We start from the raw sequence: 22979 nt of genomic DNA, 5'->3' as shown, positions 1-22979 counted from the left end.
CTGAATATTGTCCGGCTGCAATGGGAACAGTGTATCCATTGTTGTTTTGGTCTGTTCATCTTGGAACAAAAAGAGCGATATGAAGCCTATAGTGTCTTGCTTCACTTTATGCAAATGATGAATGATATTATAGCCCACTCTCTCTGTACTACATTAACATACATCAAGAGCACATCTGCCAACATCTTATTAAAGGGTTTTGTAAGGCCATTCATCTGTGGGTGGTATGCAGTTGTCACCCTATGAGTGATCTCGCAACACGAAATTACCTCTGATACTAATCTCCACTGCAAAATTTTTCCAGAATCAGAGATCATCATACAAAATGCTCCACATGGTCTTCTACATGGAACTTAACAATTTCCAGAGCTTCAGCAGCCAGCATAGCTTTGGTGACAGAGGGGGAGGCAGTCAGTGCAGACTATTATCCATCAATCCCCATTTGTCGACTGCGGGAACACCAACGGCTTTGCTGTAGATGGGATTGCTACCACATGCCCCGCAGATAACTGTGGCATGTGCTTCCATCATTGGCTATCCTTACAGTGTACTGTTTATTGTGTAAAGGATTGGTAGAGACCTGGCCAGTAATATTTGTGTTTCATTCTGCCTAGAGTCCTCAGAAATCCCAGGTGGCCAGATACTGGAGCATTGTGGAAATGCTTCAGGATAGCTGGCCATTGATGGGCTGGATAGATGAGCAGCAATTTCCACCCCACTGGATCACAGTTCCTATTACACAAGGCTATGTTCAATAACTGAAATTCTCTTTTGGCCAGTTCCTCCTGCTGCTTCAAGGTTTCTGTGGTTTTTAGCAGTGCTAGCTCTTCCCTCTCTTCAGCAGGCATGTCTCTTAATGCAGTGCTGGTGGTGGTGGTGCGTTGGGGCTTGTGGGCACTCAACATCGAGGTCATCAGCGCCCTGACACACATTAAAAGGAACGGATGTGGACAGACCTAATAAAACTGAAGCGCACACTCAAAGAAGGCAGGAAAAGAAGGAAAATGCTACACAAGAAAGTAAAACTTAAGGAAAGGGAAAACATAGCAACAAGAATGACACAGGAAATTGTCATTGGCTGGCCACTTACATAAAATATGGGCGAGCTTGTCACACAGTGAGCAAATTAAAATCCTCTCCCTAAAATCTTTGTAAAAACATTTGACATGGCACAGAACTTTCAAACTTTAACCACATTCGTCCAAGTGTTGCCTAAAAGAGATGGCAGGTCCGCTGGAAAGTCAGCCGCGGCCCGTTGGTCAGATAATAAAACGCAATCCAATAAAACGTGGCGCAGAGTGACCTGGACGCCGCAAGCACCACACATTGGAGGGTCCTCTCACCGGAGCAGGAAGCCATGCGTCATAGGGCTGTGGCCTATTCGAAGCCGAGTGAGGAGAACCTCATCCCGTTGATGGGGCTGAAAGGAAGTACACCACACACACGTTGTGGGCTTGACTATATGGAACTTATTGTCAGTCACTTCCAGCCACTCATCCTCCCACCGACGCATGACTCGTGAGCTCCACAGCGAGGTGAGAGCGTGACAGGGGATAGCACACTGAGATACTTGTGGATCGAGACACGCCTCCTTGGCTGCGTGATCTGCCCTTTCATTCCCAGCAATGCCGACATGCCCCAGAACCCAGCAGAAAGCTACAACCTTCCCCAGTCGCTGTAGTCAGAGGAGGGCATCCTGGATGGTATGGACTATTTTGTCTGCCAGATACAAACGTTGTAATGAGTGAAGGGCACTGAATGAGATTTTATCCAAGTTGGTATGTTCTGTCAAAGGATTCCCTGAAAGATATTAGGCATCCTTGTGTTTCCACACACTTCTGTATGCCAGAGTGATGATGAACTCCTGAAGCTTCAGTGCCCATCTGGCCAGTCAACTCAATGGATGCCTCAGGGCAGTTAAGACAGCACTGAGAATGGTGGTCCTTGACAACAGTAAATAGTTTTCCAAATAAATACAAGCATAATGTGTCCAAATAAATACAAGCAATATGTTTTGATGGCCCAAACAATTGCAAACCAATCTTACTCAGTTGTATGATACTTCATCTTGGACTAGGAGAGTACTCTGGAAACATAAGCTATCACAAAACTTTGTCGCTATAGCAAATATTTTTGACATCAGCTCTATTAGACCCGCCTAATACAGCTTTCACAATCGCAAAAACATTTTGTAAAATTACTACAGCTGCAGACCATCACCAACATGCAAGCATGCATGAAGGAAGAGATATTGTCATGATAAGAAGTAATAAGTTATCACCTTTCGAGCATCTCCCTGAATCTGCACTAGAACTGCATCTATCACATCCCAATGCTAGGACTAGATGTTGGCGCCTTCTAGAGAATAAAGAAAAATCTTTCTCGCACCTCATTCCACTAAAATTTGGCATCTGCTACCCGTAGCAGTAGTTCTTGCAAGGGATGTGCCAGGGTGCAGAAGTTCTTTATGAATTGCTGGTAGTACAAATACATTCTGAGAAAACTTCTCACAGAATGAATGTGACTACTCTTATTTTCACTGGATTGGGATGGATTTCATCAGCATTCACTAGATCTCCCATGATTCTTATTTCTTGGGTGGCAAGGAGGTTCTGTTTCAGATTCAGGAACAGGCCTGCAGTCTGGACGCAGTTCAACACATTGGTCAGTTGGCTCAAATGTTCTTCACGTATCTTCGGGGACTGGGGTTGCGGGGATTGGCAGTGTCATCCAAATAGCAAAGATATGTCATTCATTAAAGATGCTGAAGCAGGTTGTCTATTATAGTTCAAAGCTGATTGAAGCATTACACAGTTGGGGGGGGGGGGGGGGGGGCAATATTTTGTGTCCACCCAAAAAAACCATTTATTGTTGGTGATGCATCTTAATGACATACTTTGATGTGATGTGCAAGTAGAATCCAAAACCTGAAAATACCTTTTTGCAGACTTTTAGCAATGCCAATGCACTCTCAATAACATGTACCACCTAAGGGGGAATTTTGTGACCACCATCACAAAAAATTATGAATTTCAATAATTGTGGTAGAGTTCTACTCACGATGTATTTTTTAATGAGATATTTATGTGTAAGTAATGTCCTGAGCCTGAAACTACTGAATATGGCATTCAATGTGAAAAGTCACATTTTTGGGTAAAATTTAACTGAAAAATTTAAAATACTCTGCAATCTGGTAGAACACTTCACTAAAAACAATAGATTTTTTTAAGAATTTTAAAATATGAAGTACGTGACTAGATTACAATGTTTACAAAATGCAAGTATGAAGTAATCCCCATACCCCCTCCCCATGGTACTGAAAGTCTTACATGCATAGAAACCATCAGGAGTTATGAAGGCAGTCTTTTCTCAGTAAGCTTCATCAACCTCAGTTTTCCAGTAGCCTGTCTCCGTATCTGTAAATGAGAAATATTTTGCTCCTTTCAAGCTGTCTAGAATGTCTTCAGTGCCTGGCAATAGACAGACATCTTTCTTTGTGATTTTTTTGAATAGTTGGTAGTCAACAACATAAAAAGCCATGTGCCATACTCCTCTGTGCCAAGGATCACAGGAGAAGATCAAAGACTCTTTGCAGGTTCAATTATGTCACCTCACAGCATTTCTTCACTTCCTGCCACAGTAGCTGCCATTCAGCTGGGAACACACTATATGAGTGCTGGCTAAGTGGTGAATGATTCCCAGTATTGACACGGTGCCTTACTATGGGCTGCTTGGTCTGTATTTTTCTCCTCTCTGGATTTTAAAGTACCCAAAAATTGATGCAAAACAGCTATCATTCACTGATGGTGTTCTTCAGTGAGGCCAGGTCCTATTGGCAGTTTGATAGTAGCTCTCAACCCCCCCACCCCCCCCCCCCCACCCCCAACCCCACCTTGGGTAGACTGTAGTGGCAGCGGAGCAGGATTCTTCATTGATGGCACTAAACTGCTATTTTTGGACTGGTTCAGCTGTCCTGCGCACACATCTTCAGGGGCAAGTTGTGGCTGTCCGTGACTGATCCAAAGTTCTACTTGACGACCTACAATTCTTATGATCATTGCTAGCATGCAGATTTGTTTAGTGAGCCTGAATAGCCTTTTGCAGTCGACAAAAGCTTGATAATTTAACTGACCATCTTAAATGATGACTGGAATTCATCTCACGCATAACAGTGGAATAAAAATGTTTTCAATGCAAAATCTTTGTTACATGTAGTTGTTGAAATAGCTTGATCAATCCACAGTTCTGATATTATATTGCCCGTGACTGCTTGTGATGCATCATCTGAGAATAACATTATGACTACATTCCATTCAAATGATAATTTCGAATGGCTGTGTTCTGTCATTCATAGCAATTCTTGCAATATATGTTCCTGTCAGCTGAATATATTCTCCATTTGTGACCTTTGGCCAATCACTATCACATCATGAAACATAGCCTTCTTTAGCTGACTATGACAAGCATCCAACATTGCATAAAAGGAAGCCCCCAAGGCAATTAGCACCCAGACAGGTTGGCCATCAATAACAGTGCATAGCTGACTTACTGCTGGCTTGGAATCCCATCTGTCTCCTGAATATATGAACATGGCAATGACATACAGTCTGTATTCCAGTTCCTGTACATTGCTTAATTGGAACCATAGTAATGTAAAGTTTTTGAATTACCCAGTATCTCCACCAAACAATGTCCCATCAAAACCACAATCAAGTACAAATCCAGCAAGGCCATCAATGAGGTACAACACTTAGTACAGGAAGCACATGTATTATGAGCACCTACATACAGCCAATATGGAACTGAACTCCTTGATGGAGAGTATTGCTATTTATACGAACACAGAATATTCCACAATGCTGTTATTTATACAGCATTGAATATGCCACAATATACAAACAGTATATTTTTAAGATATCTTGAGAACCTTCCATAAATGATAAATACTACATAACTGCTGGTAGTCGAGTTTGAATTAGTAGTCTGCAGCATCCCAGACAGCATTGGTGTTAACCGCTATGCCACACAGCATGCACCACAGCTTGTGGCACTGTTAACAATGATCAGCTTCTTCAAATGTAAACATGTTACACCAATTCCAAGCTCTGATCAAGCATATAAAAGAAATTATAAATGTTGCTGCCTTTCAGTTTCATCAGTTACATTTATTTCATCTCTTGGTGTAGCCTGTCAATATGTCCGAGGTTGTACACATGGCAATTAGTCAAAAACATGTTAATTATCTACATATCTAAAACATGCCAATAATCTATTTACCTGCCAATATATACATGGCTGCAATATCTGCATGAAAAAAATTGTTGTTGGTTAAAGATCTTTTCATTGGTTTTTCAAAAATTTTGACAGAAAGTATTTGGTAAACAATAATTATTATACGTTTTAACTTGCTGCAACACTGCTTTACACATTTTATGATGTAACATCACTTCCTTACCTCATAAATCACCTTTATTGTGGAACTGGTGGGCAGTTAGAAAATTTTACTGCTAAAAGTGAGTGGTGTTGGGTAAAAAAGGTTGACTACTGCTGTGCTAGAGCATCTTTCAAACAAGTCTGCCTTGCAATTAGAACTTTGCTCTCTATATCTATGAAAGATATAAAAGGAGGTACGTGTTCTATATATCCGTATTTGAAGATGGCAAAACTTTTTAAAAGGAAAAAATTGCATCTCCAGTAACATATGGCATATGATGACATTTTTTTCACTAATTTTAGTGGCATAATATAACAAGTTAACAAGCATCAATGCCAATAATGGATTTACCGAATAATAAGATATATATCTCTCTCTCTCATTAGGTCATCATATTCTGTACATAAGGAACCGTAAAAACAGGAATGCTAGAATATAGCAAATTTACAGACCAGTCAACACAAAGAAGAAAGGGAAGATAGAAAAATATACTAGAAAAGTAAGCAAATTATTCCAGTATACTTCATTGTACTATATATTGATATTACATATTTTTAATACATTTACCAATTATCAGGACACATTTCTTATAATAAGATAAGTGTTTCTAAATATCTTATTCATAAAACTCCAGTGACTGGGAGTACAACCATTTGTGTGTGACTCGGGTGAGTTCAAAGTCAGACTGAAAGCAATGTGCATTCAAGCCTTTCCTCAGTGAGTCAGACTGAAATCAGATGATGCAAAGCTAATTATGAACCACATTATACCATCTTAGGGCAAAAAGAAGCCGTAATATGTGTAGCAGCAATATTTGGGTGCTTGGTGAAAAGATTCCAAAACAGTTTGATGAATCAAGATATGTTTCAGTGATTAAAATTAATCCATGTTGAAGAAATACCACCAACAAATCACAATGCATGTCTCTAACTTCTGCAGAAAGCATTTGTCCACGCTAATCTTAAACTGTACCCTACAAAGTATGGTACCTCTGTCACGCTCTCAGACAAATCTTGTAGTTGTTCATGACTGCCACATATGGCAGCCTTAAACCATGTCCCAAGTGATCAAAAAGTATACCACTAGCAATGCTTACAGCCTGCAGCAGCTAAGAATATATACTACATGGAAACATTGCTACAGTGAATGTAATTTTTCATTATACATGCTAACATCTAAGTGGGGATTCACACATGGGGGGGGGGGGGGGGGGATGAATCTAATTTATTACTTTTCACGCATGAAGAAGAATTATAATTCACAGTGGTAACAGGTTATCTGGCTTTAAATCAGCAACTTGCAAGAAAGATAGAGTATTGACTATTAACAGTCACACTCACTCACAATACCTCATAAATATGGATCTCTATATTTCAGAAGCACAACTACAGGTCATAGGGAATTTCAGTTTCAGATAAAAGTATCAGCTTTTGCAACTAAACTAATTCAATCCAAGATGTGACTGTACATTTTTGATAAGTAATTCCATCATCATCAAAGGGGATGCTGTAACTGTACCTATTGCTTTATTAAATAATCACTTGTTTAACATTAGGTTGAAGATAGCTGCAGTATGCAAAACAATGTTCACCAATAACAATTTTTGAATTTCAGTTCCAACATCTTATTCAGCTTTAACACAAAAACAAAAATTGTGTCTGGCAGTTAATTCTATCACTATTGGTAAACAAATTTAAAATAAGTTACAATATAGTGGTTTGTAAATTCACTATACATTTACAATAACTGGTAACTCACCCCACATTCGCTGCTGAAAATTGTTCTTTGTTCAGGTTAACACTAAACACAGTAGATGCAAGTCCAAGAGGTGCACTACAAAATGATTCTAAATGTCAACCAGTGCTAAAAATAAACTAAGCTGATTGAATTAAATTTGACTTGGTACAAGATCATTAAGTCTGAACCAGCTTAACACGTGAAAAATTACAAATTCCAATTAACCTCTGACAAAATATTTCCAAGTGTTAAGATTGCTAATTTTTCTGAATCCCCACTAAAATGCCGCACAAAGTATTTCAAAGTATTGTGGCTGTCGAGCCACAAAATTTCTATTTTACTGAATGTAAGAGACTAGAACACTACCCAAAGCAGCATAGGTCCTGCCTGTTTGACTCTGTCCAAGCAAGTGCAAAAGAGCAATTTGGCCACCATCTTTTTTAAGTTCAGTCCCTCTACCCTTGTAAATCCTATGAATGTACATCACTTAATGAGTTTTAGGAACCATCAGTCTTATCTACATCTTTTTACACAGGAATTCCTTAAAACTAGATGTATCATTACAAGTGCCCTAAAAACCTGATCAGATGGATAAATTACACTTAATATTATATTACACAGTTTGCCACAAATTTAAGTAGAATAATTACATATTTTAATTGCAGTAATCACTGTTCATTGTATCTTGAATAACTGGTTCAAATGGCTCTGAGCACTATGGGACTTAACATCTCAGGTCATCAGTCCCCTAGAACTTAGAACTACTTAAACCTAACTAACCTAAGGACATCACACACATCCATGCCCGAGACAGGATTCGAACCTGCGACCGTAGCGGTCGCACGGTTCCAGACTGAAGTGCCTAGAACCACTCGGCCACCAGAGGCCGGCCTTGAATAATTATTGTACATCTCTCTTAATGAAATTGGCCTGTTTTTTTCACTGCTGCAAACTAAATTCACTTAGCTTTAATCACATTTATACTATGGCCGAAACACTCGAAATTCTGAATGATTAAATTAAGAATAATTAAAGCTGGCAATTAAACATATAAAAACCATATTCTAAATGTCGTAAGAGCAGCATATATGTGTCTGCAAACACATTCTGTCATGCTGATTTTAATTAATTGTCTGATTGAATTGCCTCTCACTGGTGAATTATGAATGCAATCAAAAATATAGATCAATGTGTACTGATGAGTGCTTTAATCTGATAGGTTAATCTCTTCTGTGAATACATAATTACAATTGCTGTTAAATATTTACCAAAAATCTCTTACAGAAACCTTCTCAGCTTTGTAACTAACTACATATAGCATACTTTATGAACTATAAGATGAACTATAAGATGGACTTTTTTCTCTCTGATAAATTGCCTCCAAAATTCAGATGCGTCATACTCGAAATTAATATAAAAACGTCCAGTGTTTGATTTAAAATTTCTGCCAGTCTTAAAAATAGTCATATATTCAATGCTGCGGAAACCTCTCTCTATCTGGCAACACTGGATTCAATTGGCAGTAGCAGTGCACCAATGTGACGAACATGAGTTGCGGGGATTCACAAGCTTGCTAACACTGCTCCCTCCCGCCTCACCATCACAACATTGCAGTCTACAGTGCCAATGAACTTGAATTTAAAGTGATTTACGTTATTGGTAACACTACAATATTTTTGTTAAAAGCTAGTTTCGCAATGGAAAAAAATAAAAGGTATCAATACGATGTGGGCTATAAATTGTAAGTAATAGCATATGCAAAAGAACATGGGAACAGAGCTACTGAGCAACATTTCGGTCCTCCACCAACAAAAAACATTGGCAACTGGTGGGAACTAAAGAAGAACCGAAAAAAATGAGGAAGACGTGCAAACAGAGTACTGGATGCAAAACGGCCAAAACCATTAGATGAGGTATTGAAATAGATTCAAAGACACCATCAAAATGGCACTGGAATTAATACAAAAGTTATTCAAATACATGCTTATAAGCTAGCAGTACAATAGAACTTTACAGACTTTAAGGGTGGAGTTTGTTGGTGCTACAGGTTTATGAAGCATCATGGTCTTAGCAAGCGGACCAAAACCAAATATCTCAGAAAATGCCACAAGAGTATGAAGAGAAAATATTATCTTTCTATCACTTTATTACCCAACACTGAAAGAAAACCAGCGTGGAACTAAGCCAAATAGCAAATGTGGACGAAACTCTTTCAAAATTTGATGTGTCGAGTAAAAGAACTGTTGCCAGGAAGGGTGCTATAACTGTAACTATGAAAACAAGAGGACATGAAAAAATGTACCACACTGTTGCCCTTTCATGCTGAACTTGATCCAGTCATCATTTTCAAGTGCAAAACAATGCCAAAACCTTCTGAAATGCTGCCAATTGGTAATGGTCACATACATGACAAGGGTTGGCTGGATGAGACTGGTATGATATTATGGATTAACAGAGTGTGGGAGAGAAGGAAAGGTTCTTTATTGAAGAAGAATTCTCTTGTTGTGCTAGATCAGCTTAGAAATCATTTGAAAAATTCTGGATGAGACTGATATGAAATTATGGATTAACAGAGCGTGGGAGAGAAGGAAAGGTTCTTTATTGAAGAAGAATTCTCTTGTTGTGCTAGGTCAGCTTAGAAATCATTTGAAAAATTGTGTGAAATAGAGACAAGGAAAAACAGAGTTTGCTGTTATTCCAAGAGGACTTACTTCACAACTGCAACCTCTTGATGTCTTGATAAATAAATCATTTAAAGTGTATATAAGACAGGAATGGAACAAATATGATGAATGAAACCCAAGATGAATTCATGTCGAAGGGAGCTTTAAAACGACCTTTCAAGAAGTGTGGCATAAATAACGTTCTTGATGGCTGTGAAGACCATCTTACGTATGAAGAGGAAAATGATGAAGATGAAGAAGACGAAAAAGAAGAAGAATAACAAGAAGAAAGTTCAGATGATGATTTTACAGGGATTTTAAAGGTAAGTTCAATTTTATAAACTAAGATTTTTTTTAGTCTGGCTTTGCGATCTAATAATAAAAAAATGGTAAAAATGTTATTTTAAAAAAAATTCTTCCAAAATAAGGTGCACCTCAGAGTCCTTAGCAACTTATAGCACGTAAAATACAAAAGTATTTACGTAGTCTACATGTATACCCGCTGAAATGTGTCTTTTTTCCTCTTTAAGATGGTGCATCGTACTTCACTGTAATTAATATGGTTTGTGTCGCAAGTACACAAACATACGCAAAGCTATGCAGTCCTTTCTGAGCACTGCCAGACAGTCATGATGTTGCGTCCAGGCCTCATGTGAATTTTAACAAGTCCGCATGGTCTCACGGGCTCACCTCATGACCCCACACTACATTCCAGCGATCAGTCAGTGCTATACTGGCTGACCTCCATGCCATCGCATGTGTACATCAAGCACTGCGTATGACCAAAATCAATAATCTCTGCTCTCTTTACAGTCCATTGTGTTGAAAAGAATATTAAGGGAATCATTTACAGTGCAGTGATTACACCGTACTTCACTGTCTTAAACATTTCATTACTGGCTGATGGTTGTGATCAGAGCCTACATACCTCACAACTACCGAGTTTATAAAGCAAATAAAGATGAAAGGAACTGCTAAAATTTTTTATGTACATATTGACATTGTGATATTTTCCAAAAAACTATTTTTTCTGCACAAGTGGGAGGGAAGCATACGTATCAGTTTTCTTTGTGTCTTTATCAGAACAGCTTTCTCACGTTTCACTACCTAGAAACAAATCCAGTTTGTGCAATAATGGTATAGTTAAAGCCCATATAACATAATCTTAGATTGTTTTAAAGTAAACAGAATCCCTTCCAAATAAAATTCTACATATGGCAACTAAATAAAGAAGAAGAGGTTGTCGGTAAGCTAATTCAGTTATTCATAAGAGTATCTTACTCAAATGTTGCAGAAAAACTTTACAGTTTAATTCATAATCCTACAATCACAGCGAAGAATTAAGATGAACACAGCTGCAAAATTTTCAGAGCTCATTCAGGGATACAGAGCATATTTTGAAATAGATTTCAAGTAAAGAATACACACAGAGTTGTTTCTACTAAGTACTGTCTTGAAAATCATAGTAATATTGCAAATTCCATAGTTTGTTTTTCTGTTATCTTTTCATGACAAAACCACTGACCGATTTTGGTGAAATTTGATACAGATGTAGCTTGAACACTGAGGAAGAACATATATTGCTTCAGTGAGTGAGTAGTACAACATATTTACTGATTTGAAGGGGATTATGCGAATTGGGGGAAATTTTTACATTCTCAAAATGCTATTTGACTTTAGAACTTTTATCATATTTGTGAAAATGCATTTATTGGTTGGTATGTTCTCTCTAATACAATTCAGCATAACGCATATAACACTTATACAATCCTGAACGTTTTTAATCCATGCTTCCATACTATAAAATATTACACACACAAAAGTAACTCTACCTGTTATGTGATTTCAATGAAATTTGCTACGGAGATAGATTGAACCCTGAAGGAGGTCAGGTTGACCTTCAAGTGGATGGAACAATTTTTTTTACATCATTGAACATAAACCATGATAAATAATTAGTAAATTTGTTGCAAAATGTACACATCGTATAAGGTATAGCTAGTTCAATAGCATGAAGCATGGATGTATGCTCCAGCCCACACCCTATGTGCACCACTCAGCTGTGATACTAGGCGCGCTGTGTGGTTGTGCATTTGGGCACATCATGAGCTATGCTTACCCGAACAGGCAGACACAGGAGGGCAACTGACATTCTTTCTTTCTTTCTGTGGCCTTGTCCTGCTTCAACGCAGGGTCGGCCTTGTTATTACGGATTTGGCAGTGTTAGTTGCAGAGGGTAGCCAGATGCCCTTTCTGCCACCACCCCGAAGCCCCTGGGACGTAAGTAGTGAACCCCAACTGTCTGTGCCTAGTGGGGAAACAGTGTGAACGTCTTCAAATGTCTGTGAGTCATGTAACTGAGGCGGAACGTGGCAACCAGCCTGTTATTCACCTAGCAGGATGTGGAAAACTGCCTAAAAAACACATCCAGGCTGGCTGGCATACCGGCCCTAGTCATTAATCCGCCGGGTTGATTCGATCCGGGGCCAGCGCGCCTACCCGAGTCCAGGAAGCAACACATTAGCGCTCTCGGCTACCCTGGTGGGTATGAGGGCAACTGACATTATTGCACATAAAATAGCTTACTTACTCATCATTACAAAACAACTGATTTACAACTGCAGCAGCAGGAAACATTAGTGAATAATAATTACATTTTGATTTCTTGTCTCCAACTCTCGCAGCATGGAACACAAATATTTAGTTATATGCACATATAGGCAAAATTTCAATCTTTGATTATCAAAACCATTGACAATCTAACAAAACTGCATTACATGGTCATGCTGAGTTACTGTGTCACAAGGAGATGTGCCACGTACTGCCAAAGACAAAGGCTCAGCAATTGGTGCAAATATTCCATTGTCAGAAGATTGAAACATACTGAGACAAAACATTAAAATTTCTATGAGAAATGTTTAGCTTTTAAGTCAAGAATTCCACAACTTTCACAATTATTGCATTACTTATGTAAAAATCATTGGAGGGGCACTTCTTTCTACTCATTCCTTTTCTCACTACACTATTTTGTGCTTGAAATTCTGCTGCGAATAAATAAACAAATAAAAGAAGAAAAGGCGTACTATCCACTATCTTTTTTACAATTAATGCTCATTATTAACAAAAAGGCATGTTAATGACTTTAATTACACATACTTCAAACATTGTTTGAGTTATTTCTGCTTATGTGAATGAGATAGGAAGGCAAGGGATCAACACTGGCACTGAATAAACTGGCCTGCAGAAAATGTTTGAGGCCTGAAATGAAGAAAGTTTTGCATAAAAACCTCATGATTACAAACAAATTCTGTCACCACCTCTACATATTAAATTGAGCCTAATGAAACAATCTGATAAAGTCCTCCACAAAGATGAAGAATTTTTTATGTACCCCAGTCTGATCTTAAATTCATTTATCATGATGCAAAACTGAAAGAAGGCTTTTTGATGGACCTGGAGTTAGAAATGTGATGCTTCATTCCATCTCTGAATCAAAAATTACTGTCAGTGAGAGGGAGGTTCAATTCGTAATTAGGCAGCAAAAAGGCTCCATATTATATTTATCTTGTAGCCAACAAGCTGAAAAAATTCAGTAAGTCTGACATTTTACGAGCCTTAAGATCCATTTTTTTAACAGTCACCTTCATTTTTTCCCTAAAAGTTTGGATAATTTCAGGGATGAACAAGGTGAGGACTTCCCTCAACACCTCTAAGTAACTGAAACAATTGGGGCTGCTAGAACACCAATATAATTGAAGATTACTGTTGTTCATTTAACCAAGACATGCAACAGGTAATTCACTGGATAAAAGGCTATATAAGATGCTTGAAGGAGAAAAAAGAAAGAAAATAAGGGTGGGGGAAGGGGGGGGGGAGGATTGAGGATGGGTAAGGAATCAGTGCCCTAAGAACCCGTAAGATTACAAGTTACTTAAGGAAAAGTAATCAAAAAAGTGTATTTTGTAGGTTGGTGTAAATACTACATTCCTCTTCAGACACCTCTACGGTGAACTTTTACGCCAGAACAAATTTTAAAAAGTGTGAATATGCCAGAGTTTCTGCAATTTAACATTATGAAACATAATCACTTCATCTTGAGAAGGTATCATTCCTTCGAGAAAAATGTAGAACATGTGACAACCTGCACCTTGTAAAGTGCTACTACCTGTACAGTTTTTATAATTACTTTGAAAGAAACAGTAACAAATACAGAACATCAGTAGCAATTAACTACGTCGGCATGCACTTGTAAGATCTGAGTATGCATTCACTTGTTTCTTACAATTCCTCTCACAAGCATGTGACATTTGCCAAAGACTATGCATAGAACGTCACAGACGAAGCTGTTCTGCCACTTGCTCCTAAAGTTTACAACAAATGTTTTTGTTCTACACTGTGCAACTAGGAAACTCAGTCAATGCAGAAGCTATCATTATTCAAACTTTTGTGGCAAACTAGTCAAAACTTTACTGAAAATAATCGCACACATACTCAGGAAAATTCCTAGTGCATCAGTTGCAAAGCACATAGGACATAAAACAAGCTTGCCAGAACGTTTCACAGCAAAGCCTACCAGTCAAATTGTGCAATATTTGAAAATGCAGTTTCTATTCCTTTTAAGGAGTTCAACTGTCATTACTGCAAAGGTTATTACTTGTTAGAGAATTAAAATAAGTGTGTCAAAATAAGCTTTTAAATTTAAAGCTACTGATCAAATGGTGAACTTTTGAGGCCAAGGAAATATCTACATTCACAGGCCTCTAATGTTAAAAAAGTATGTATGCAACCTCTCATGACACATCTCAATGGAATATAAATAAAAATTGGGAAGACAGTATAACAAAGTCCTTTATAAAAAAAAAGTTCAAACTGGGACTTGAAATCTCATGGTCTCAGAGGCAAGGTAGAGACAAAAATAAGCACAACTCTCAAATGCATGAGAAGAGAGGTAAAGTACTTCACGAAAGCAGTGCCAGAGAGGCAAGGAGCCCTAAAAAGGACAGAGAAATGTTCTTGCACCACCTTTATTAGTATGAGCCCCCTGTACCTACAACACAGAAATTTCTGAAATATCTGACAATAGTTGATTGATAGTTGTGCAAAAGGTGCAAAAACATTCTTTTCAATATAATTGGAAAAGAATTATCTAATACGATGACGTTCATTCTGTCTCATAACTCACCTGTCCACTTAAGTGCAGGTGTACACACAATCCCACAGCACAGTGGCAAGCACTTAAATGGCACCATCCCACAAGAACCTTTAAAACGACTGCCAAGAAATGTAGCATTATATGAGAGAATCAACATCAAAAAGCACCTATTATCTTGCTTATCAAAAGCACATATCAAAGTGCACTATAAGCAGAGTATAACAGCAGTAGCACTTACATGTCTTTTGTAGACACCAAGTGCTAGAATGGGAATCTAATGGTTTTGAACCTGGGAACCACCCCTGTCAGTGGATAATTCAGCATTGTATTTTTGTTGAAGTTCCTGCAATTCATACTATTGGCCTTCATTACTAATGATAAAGTTTTCAACAGGCACAAAAACTATGTTTGAAGGGACAAAAATCAATGCCAGCCCTAACTCTTGTTACCATCAACGATTCTCTATCAACTTGTGGAGAATAACAGTACAATGTCTACAGGATCTTATTTTCTGCCATTCAACCAGATCTGTCCATGTAACCTGGTTTTCATTCAAGAAGTGTTGCCACAACTGTTGCATATAGTGGCTGCAAGAGAATGTGTTTTCTACTTGCCAATGTCTCAACCCACTTTGATGATGATGTCCTAGTTTTTGACAAAAGATACTTTATTTGTCAGACTGGGTAGAAAAATCCTGTCTTGGGATCAGCTTGACGGCTGGATCAGTTTTAAATTGTTGTATACTAAACAGCATGGTCGTCAGTGCCTTGGTCAGTTTGATGAAAGAAACCAAGTGCTGTGGATTCCCCCCCTTTCCTGCGGATGTACATGAAACTTCAGCTGAAACCAATTCTGACCTAACTGGTAGGTCCACAGATACTTGTCTCTAAGTGCAATGGATACAAGGGGTACTTGAAGAGTGTGACAACATTTTCAAAGGTTGTAATATAACAGCAGCAACCACGAACATGATGAATACATATGTGTTGAAACTGACACTAACCATGTTCAACAGTTTCTTCAAGCAGTAGGAAACTGCTATGTGATTTGAATCATTTGAAATTCTTTGTAAGTCACTAGTTCCTCCAGTGAGCGAGTGTCGGTGAGGGGGTGGCAGTGGGGTGGGGTGGGTGAGCAAGGGAGGTGGAGTGAAGAAGAAAGTGAGGGGAGGGGGGGGGAGAAAGAGACAGAAGGGGCAGGGGACAGAGAGACAGGCAGGGGGCAGAGGGGGGAGGGGGGAAGCAGGTGAGAGAGATGAAGGTGTGAGGAATGCAGGCAGAGGACAGTAATTTTTATCTTGGAGCCTTTGTTTCTTTTACATTCTTTGTTCTCTTTTCTAGAAGTGCTTCTTACATGTGATGTTACACTGTGTGTGTGAGCGAGTGTGCCTCAGTAAGTTTAGATATTTGGTTAATTTTTCACTATAAATTATTAAAATCTAATAGTCATTGGCCATGGTTAGTCTGTGCAGTTAAGAAAGATGCTATCTGCATCTTATCTCCCAGTACCTTATCCACATCTACATCACTTTTATCTGTATCTGTGGACCTCATAATTTACACTGCAGAGAGTAAATACACAGAGGTTATTATTAAACTTTTGCTATTTGAAGCAGTGTAGAAGGAAAAATATTTAAAGTATGGGTGCTCAACTTTATAGGAATGATGTTCACAGTGCACTGCAGAATGTGTGTCGGTGTCACTACTTGCCGCTAGGCACTGGTACTGATACAGTGATGTACGGTTGAAACACAAGCATCAGGGTCTGGACAAGGTGAGCAGGGCTTTACTCATAAAGCTGTTTTATCAAAAGAACAGCAATAGTGCTGATGTTCTTCACAAATGTCAACACATTAAAGGAATATGAAAAGGTCCTCTTTCAGCACTGGGGTTGAAGAACACAATATGGAAGTTTGAATTGGCTGATCGTTCCAAATTGCATCCCCACCAAGATCATCAGATTTGGACCCATGTGATTTCTGGTTGTGGTGTTACATGAAGAACAGGACATATTAGTTGGACACTAACGTGTTGGAGGGTGAAAATGAGTATAACAAGGGACTTAGCCAACATTCCTCCCGAGATGTTTTGGGCAGCAGAGTAATCTCTAGTTCAGTTCCAGGCTGTCCTGGATGCAGATGGTTGTCACATTGAGCAACATTTGTAACCTGAAATGTAAACATGGTATGCAACTGACAAATTTTACCCTTCCACGTGGAAGTTAGAATGTGCTCCTTTCAATGGTTTATTTGTTATTTCTCTTCCACACATCCTTACAAATGTTTCAACAAATTTTCATTATCCTACAGTGACTTGTTTTCCTTGAGGGCCCTCTCAAGTAACGAAAGTTTAATTATAAACACCTTGTACGTAAGGCCAATCATGACTAGGTGTCTTTGAGTTACAGTTTGCAGTAGTAATTACTGACACAGATTTTGTGAAATTTTTCTCAGCATTGGGGAGTAAAATGACACTGTGTTACAAGTTAATAGTCACATCTTGCATGTTATAAAATGCTAGTCATCTAGCTTTTTTATCAAATGGGCAATTATTCACCACAATGTTATACCATATTAATAAGCCACGGCCACCAACTAAGTAAGCCCTGGATTCTGAATGTGTCAATATATTTAGGAGAAACATTGACAAATTCACTGATTTTCTATCACACATTTTATACTGTATGTAATACACAAACAGTTGAACCATGAAGCAATTATTCAGTGGTTGAACTGGCCAAGAACAGCCTCCACATCACTTTCTAAGAGCTGTGGTAATTGAATGAAGCAGGAAAATGAGAGCTGTGAGGCAAATAGAGGTAAAAATGAAGTAGGATGCAGATGTAAAAGTTGCAGAAAATGAAGAAGAAGGGGCTTGTGGAGGGTCAGTGATGTCTACAATCTTCAGGACATTGAGAATTCAAGCCAATATAGCGGCATCAATCTAAAATGGGTAATAATAATGACCGAATAATAATAGTAATAGTAATAACAATAATAATAATAATTATTATTATTATTATTATTGGCTTGCAATGGAAACAGTTGAAAATTGTAATACTGACACTGAGCTTTAACTTTTAACCACACAGTTAATATTACTACAGAACCACACAATTAATATTACTACAGATGTCTGCAAATACACCGGTGGGCATCAACATTGGTGTAGGCTACTATCCACAAAGGCTGGTTTGTTACACATATACATTCCACTAGAGCTCTTGGAGCCGCCATGAAAATTATGAGGTAAACTTTGTTTCCACAGAAAACACTGCTCATCCAGGAGGGTTCTAAAGGATGTAGGATAACCACTAGGCAGTCAAGTGACCCACAACTGCTGGTGTAAGTCATGGAAGTGAAATGGTGTGTATGTACTAGTTGATGGTGTGGAGTCAGCATTGTACAACAGAGTGAAGTATGATGTGGCAGAAAGAATCTATTGTGTCTATATGCACTAAGCACCCATAAGCACACAGTGAGTGAAATTGCCCTATTTGTTTGTGTATCAACATGGACTAACCAAAGTGTCTAAATGGAATGGCATACCAGTCACAGTAATGTAAAATGGCAGAAGAACAATGGTCATAAAAAGATCAGAAACAAGAGTCACTGTCAGTGGTAGTCAGTTTTAAGTTCACCAGGAATTGCTGCTGATAATGAACGCAGGTCCATCTCAACCACTTTCTGAGCGAACAGTGTGAATGAAACTGAAGGCAGTGCACTTTTGGAGTCAAGTACCTCACAAAAGGCCACTTCTCACGGTGGCACAAACACCTGCTCATTTTCAATGGGCCAGAACAGGGATAGTTGCTGACTGGAGGGGTATAGTATGATCCAACAAGTCACATTGTTTAGCCCACAGTGTGTGGAAGGCATAATTCAGGGCAGGTATGTTCTGCAATGTTTCGAGGGAGTTTTTTGTAACATGACATGGGCTCACTCATATAGGTCACTGGGAACATGAGCTAGGATGTTTATTTCAACATTCACAGTGAGCAAATTTTTTCTTTCTTCTCCATCTTTATGATTAATATGCCGAGGACTACAAATGTCCAAGACAATAACAGTTATCCTCACTTGGATGCGTGCATACATTTCTGATTTCATGAACACTCAGGCAGCCTACTGCACCTCGAATAGCTCATTGAATCATCCACTCTTAATCATAAAGAATATGTCTAGGACTATCTGGAACAGAAGGTGAAACATAGCGACCAAAATCACGGTGACATTGTAGCTCTACAGGATCTAATCAATGAATGGCTTCGGCTAGGCATAGCATATCTGAAAAACTTGCGGAGCTCTATGTCACCAAACTGATGCCAATATATTAAGGCTAGAGGTTGTGTTACATGGTATTAGCATGATAGCTTCATGGAGTGACTAATGTAACAACTTCATTGGTTGCTACTGCTTATTATTATTACTATTACTACTATTTACACAAATACACCTAACAAACCATTAGTCAACTTGGGGAGTTCTCACATAGCGTCATTTGACACACATTGCTGAATAAAGGCAACATATAATCTTACAGACGCATTACAGTCTTCAGATTCGTGCATCCAAGCTGCTCCTGCATGTTTTCCAAACACCTTCCACTGGACCATTATCTCTAGTTTTTTTCTTACCTCTTGGAATCCAGCAAAGAACTGTTTAGGTTCATCTAACATCTGTAAACATAGTTAAATCTCTAAAACACATATTGTTTTAATTGCAGTGATGTGATCTTCAACTCTATTGTGTCCTGTAACGCATCAATATACCTATCCCAGACAAATGGAAATTCCTACTTACTGTTCACTTGTACAGTTTCAGTCACAACTTGCAAATGCCCCAGTACATTATTTCCACTTACACAGCCAAATATTGCTTTGCCTGATTAAAAACCTAATCATTTTTCTACGTAGTTGCAGACAATTTTAGAGCATATACTGTACATTATCGGGAAGAAGCTGGTACAACTATTGCTTTTTATGTCTTGTTTCTTATCTATTGAAGCTGAATAATAATAGCTTTGTATTAATTACAAACAGAAAATGATGGGTGGAACCCAGCTTCAGCGATCAGCAGTGGTCATTTGTGTGCGAGTTGTGCTTCTGTGAATTTGTGTGTGTTTTCTACTTTAGAAGCAGGCCTTTTGGCCAAAAGCTCAAATGTCTAACAGTATTTTTGTTGTGCTAGTCTTTGCCTTCAGCTTAAACCACTTCTACTGACACACTATCTTCTCCATGTGGCTTCTCTTCCTTAATTCCTTGAACGAGTTTATAAATTTCACCTTAAAGTACTGTATGTGCATTTTAATCATAAACTGTTATTGCTCCAATTGCAGGCAATTTTCCATTTTTTCTGTATAAAACTACATACCAATTTTATTCAATATGAGAACAGCTATAAGGATTGTATAAAATAATTATAAGAAGAAGACCAGAAAGTGAATTTATAAGTGATTTTTAACTGAAATTTAATGTATATAATGCGGGAAATGCGAAAACTGTGTTCAACAGTATAAAAACAAAAGAAACTTGTTGATAATTTTTCTGACTGTACTCAAGGCAAGGTTCCATACATGTGCTTGAGAAAATGGCTAAAAATTGCTGGTATGAGAAAGTATAATTGAAAGTGTGCGAGTGTGACTTGACTTGAGAACATGTAAAACACGACTCCTATTTCCTAGAGCAACGGAAAAAGATTCTATAGGAAAACAGCAACTTTTGATGTCCCACAACAACAGAAAAAGATTCAATGCAAAAATAGTGACTTCTGACATACAAAAAGCCCAGAAATTATATGAATGCACATGTGCACATAAATCGTGGCTGGAGGGTTGACAATCCTGATTCATGTCTTCAACAACACAAAAATTTAAGGACGTCTTGGAATGCTGGAACAATTTTCTCTTTGTTGTTAGTTACTATGAGATATGTAATCTTAAGTGAGAAACATTATTAATAGGCAACCTAAGTTTCTGTTTTGCCTTTCTCATACTCTTAACATTTAAAATTATTTCTGCTGTTTGCAAAAGTATTTTGGTTAAATAAATGCTCCTTTCGTCTGTTTGTATGTACATATGACCTACACTTTCAAATATCTTCAACATGCTGCTTCTTTAGAGCGTTTTATGTTTTATTTTGAGCCTATGATCACCATTTTGAAATTCTAAAGTGATTTAGGAATGTTACATCTTTTTCAACTTCATTATTCTTTGATAAAAAATAGATAACTGCATTTTTGGCTCTTTTGTCCTTACTATTTTGTATTTGGCTGTTAAGGGTAAATTCATCATTGTTTTCGGAAAATCTAGTAATGTATAACCTCTGTCATTTTTGGAATCATATTTGAACTTCTCCATTAAAAGAATCATTCTTTAATTTATAGCCCCACTTTCCCATTCAAATCCCCGCACCCTCCAAAACATCATTTTGTAGTTGTGTCATTTGCCAGCTGATGCGCCTCTTCATCAAGGTCGTCTAGTGCCTCTTCACCAAGGTCGTCTACCTCCACATCACAATGAGAGTGCATTGATATGTTAAGATGAACAATTTCCATGGACTATCATTCATTTATTTTTAAAACAAGTCTTTTAATTATGTCTGATTTGTTTAGAATCTTCCAAAAGCAGAATGCTTTCCTGCCCACATGCAGCAAGCATATTTGATGGAAGGACAAAACAGCAAGGGGGAAAAGCAAACTATACTTGATTTGGCAAACACTACATTCAGGAATTTTGCAGTACTCCTACCAGTAAAATAGTCAAACATAAAATGACTGTACCTACTAGCTAAAGGAATCCAAGAAAACATATCCTTAACATCTGGCAGGAAAAAAATAACAAAACCAATGAAAAAGTATACTACCACATAATTTGTATACTATCAGATAATAGGTAACTACTGAAAGGAACTTCTCTTTGGCACGATACAAAGGACTGAGTTAAGGGTACTATTCCTGCAAAAAAACGCATCAGTTTGGTGCAGGACTTCTCTCTTCCTTCACAGAGAGCACTCATGACGTCATGCACTCAATCTTCATTAGCAGCTGTTTCCATCTTTCACATAAGTCCAGTTTTGTGATAAGCTTGTCAGCTTGGCTTTTTTTATCACAGTTCATGCAATTTGAGCATTTATCTCAATTTTTATAATATACATTCATAAACTGAACATACACTTCAATGCTTTTTCAACATAGATATATTTAATATGCATTTTAAGACAGGTTACTGACAAATAAAACTCACTGACACTTCACAATATTTTGTATATATATTTTTATACTTAATATCTAAGGTGATATGGAACACCATACCATTAATTTTATTTGTGTCTGGTGTTCTAAGCCTCTTTACGTTTTTGCACATACCCTTTCTAAGTAATTTCACTGCTATCCTCAAAAGGAGAGGAAAATTATGTTTGCGTATATCACCTGATATATGGCCAGAAAGGTAAGTCCAAAAATAAGACAAGGTAACGTAAGGAATAGGATAAGGAATAACATAAGGAAACACTTTGAGATTAGTTCATGCCACAACACACCTTGATTAGGAACTTCCAACTCTTCATCTTCTTCTGGGATGGTACCAATCCCACCTTTTCCTGTGACCATGTCTTTCCTGAAAGCAAAATTAAAATTCAGCAACAACTTTATCCAGGTGATAGGGAGAAAAGAGGTCTATACAAGTTGCATGGATAAAATAATAGCTAAAAATAGCACTATAGCACACTGAAAAGTAATGCCTCCAAATTTTTTATTTGAAAGCTCTTAAGGCTTTACGAAAGAATTATTAACATTCTACATCTTCAGTCTTCATGTCTACATATTTGCAGCCCTCTGCCACTAGAGGGCTCCAAATTGTAGTGCATAACTTGACAGTGTGTAATGTCAACTATGCTGGTGTCTGAGAAATAGCATGCTGTAATCAAGTTTTGAATTCAAAGAGTTCATCCACATATGAAACACACTCTCCTTCAGTGTGACAGTGCCAGATGACAC

At 38.0% G+C, this 22979-nt stretch overlaps 1 protein-coding gene across 1 annotated transcript in view; it reads right to left on the bottom strand.

The window, feature by feature from the left end:
• Window positions 1–22979, bottom strand: part of LOC126162375 (poly(A)-specific ribonuclease PARN-like) — a 306143-nt gene that overhangs the window by 34375 nt on the left and 248789 nt on the right. Inside the window, exon 13 of the mRNA XM_049918833.1 lies at window positions 22523–22599. Coding sequence (XP_049774790.1) covers window positions 22523–22599 — 77 coding nt within the window. The remainder of the gene's footprint in view (window positions 1–22522; window positions 22600–22979) is intronic.

The sequence above is a fragment of the Schistocerca cancellata genome, chromosome 2 (genome assembly GCF_023864275.1).
Source record: "Schistocerca cancellata isolate TAMUIC-IGC-003103 chromosome 2, iqSchCanc2.1, whole genome shotgun sequence".
NCBI classification, from domain to species: domain Eukaryota; kingdom Metazoa; phylum Arthropoda; class Insecta; order Orthoptera; family Acrididae; genus Schistocerca; species Schistocerca cancellata.
This window is presented reverse-complemented; position numbering and strand designations above follow the sequence as displayed.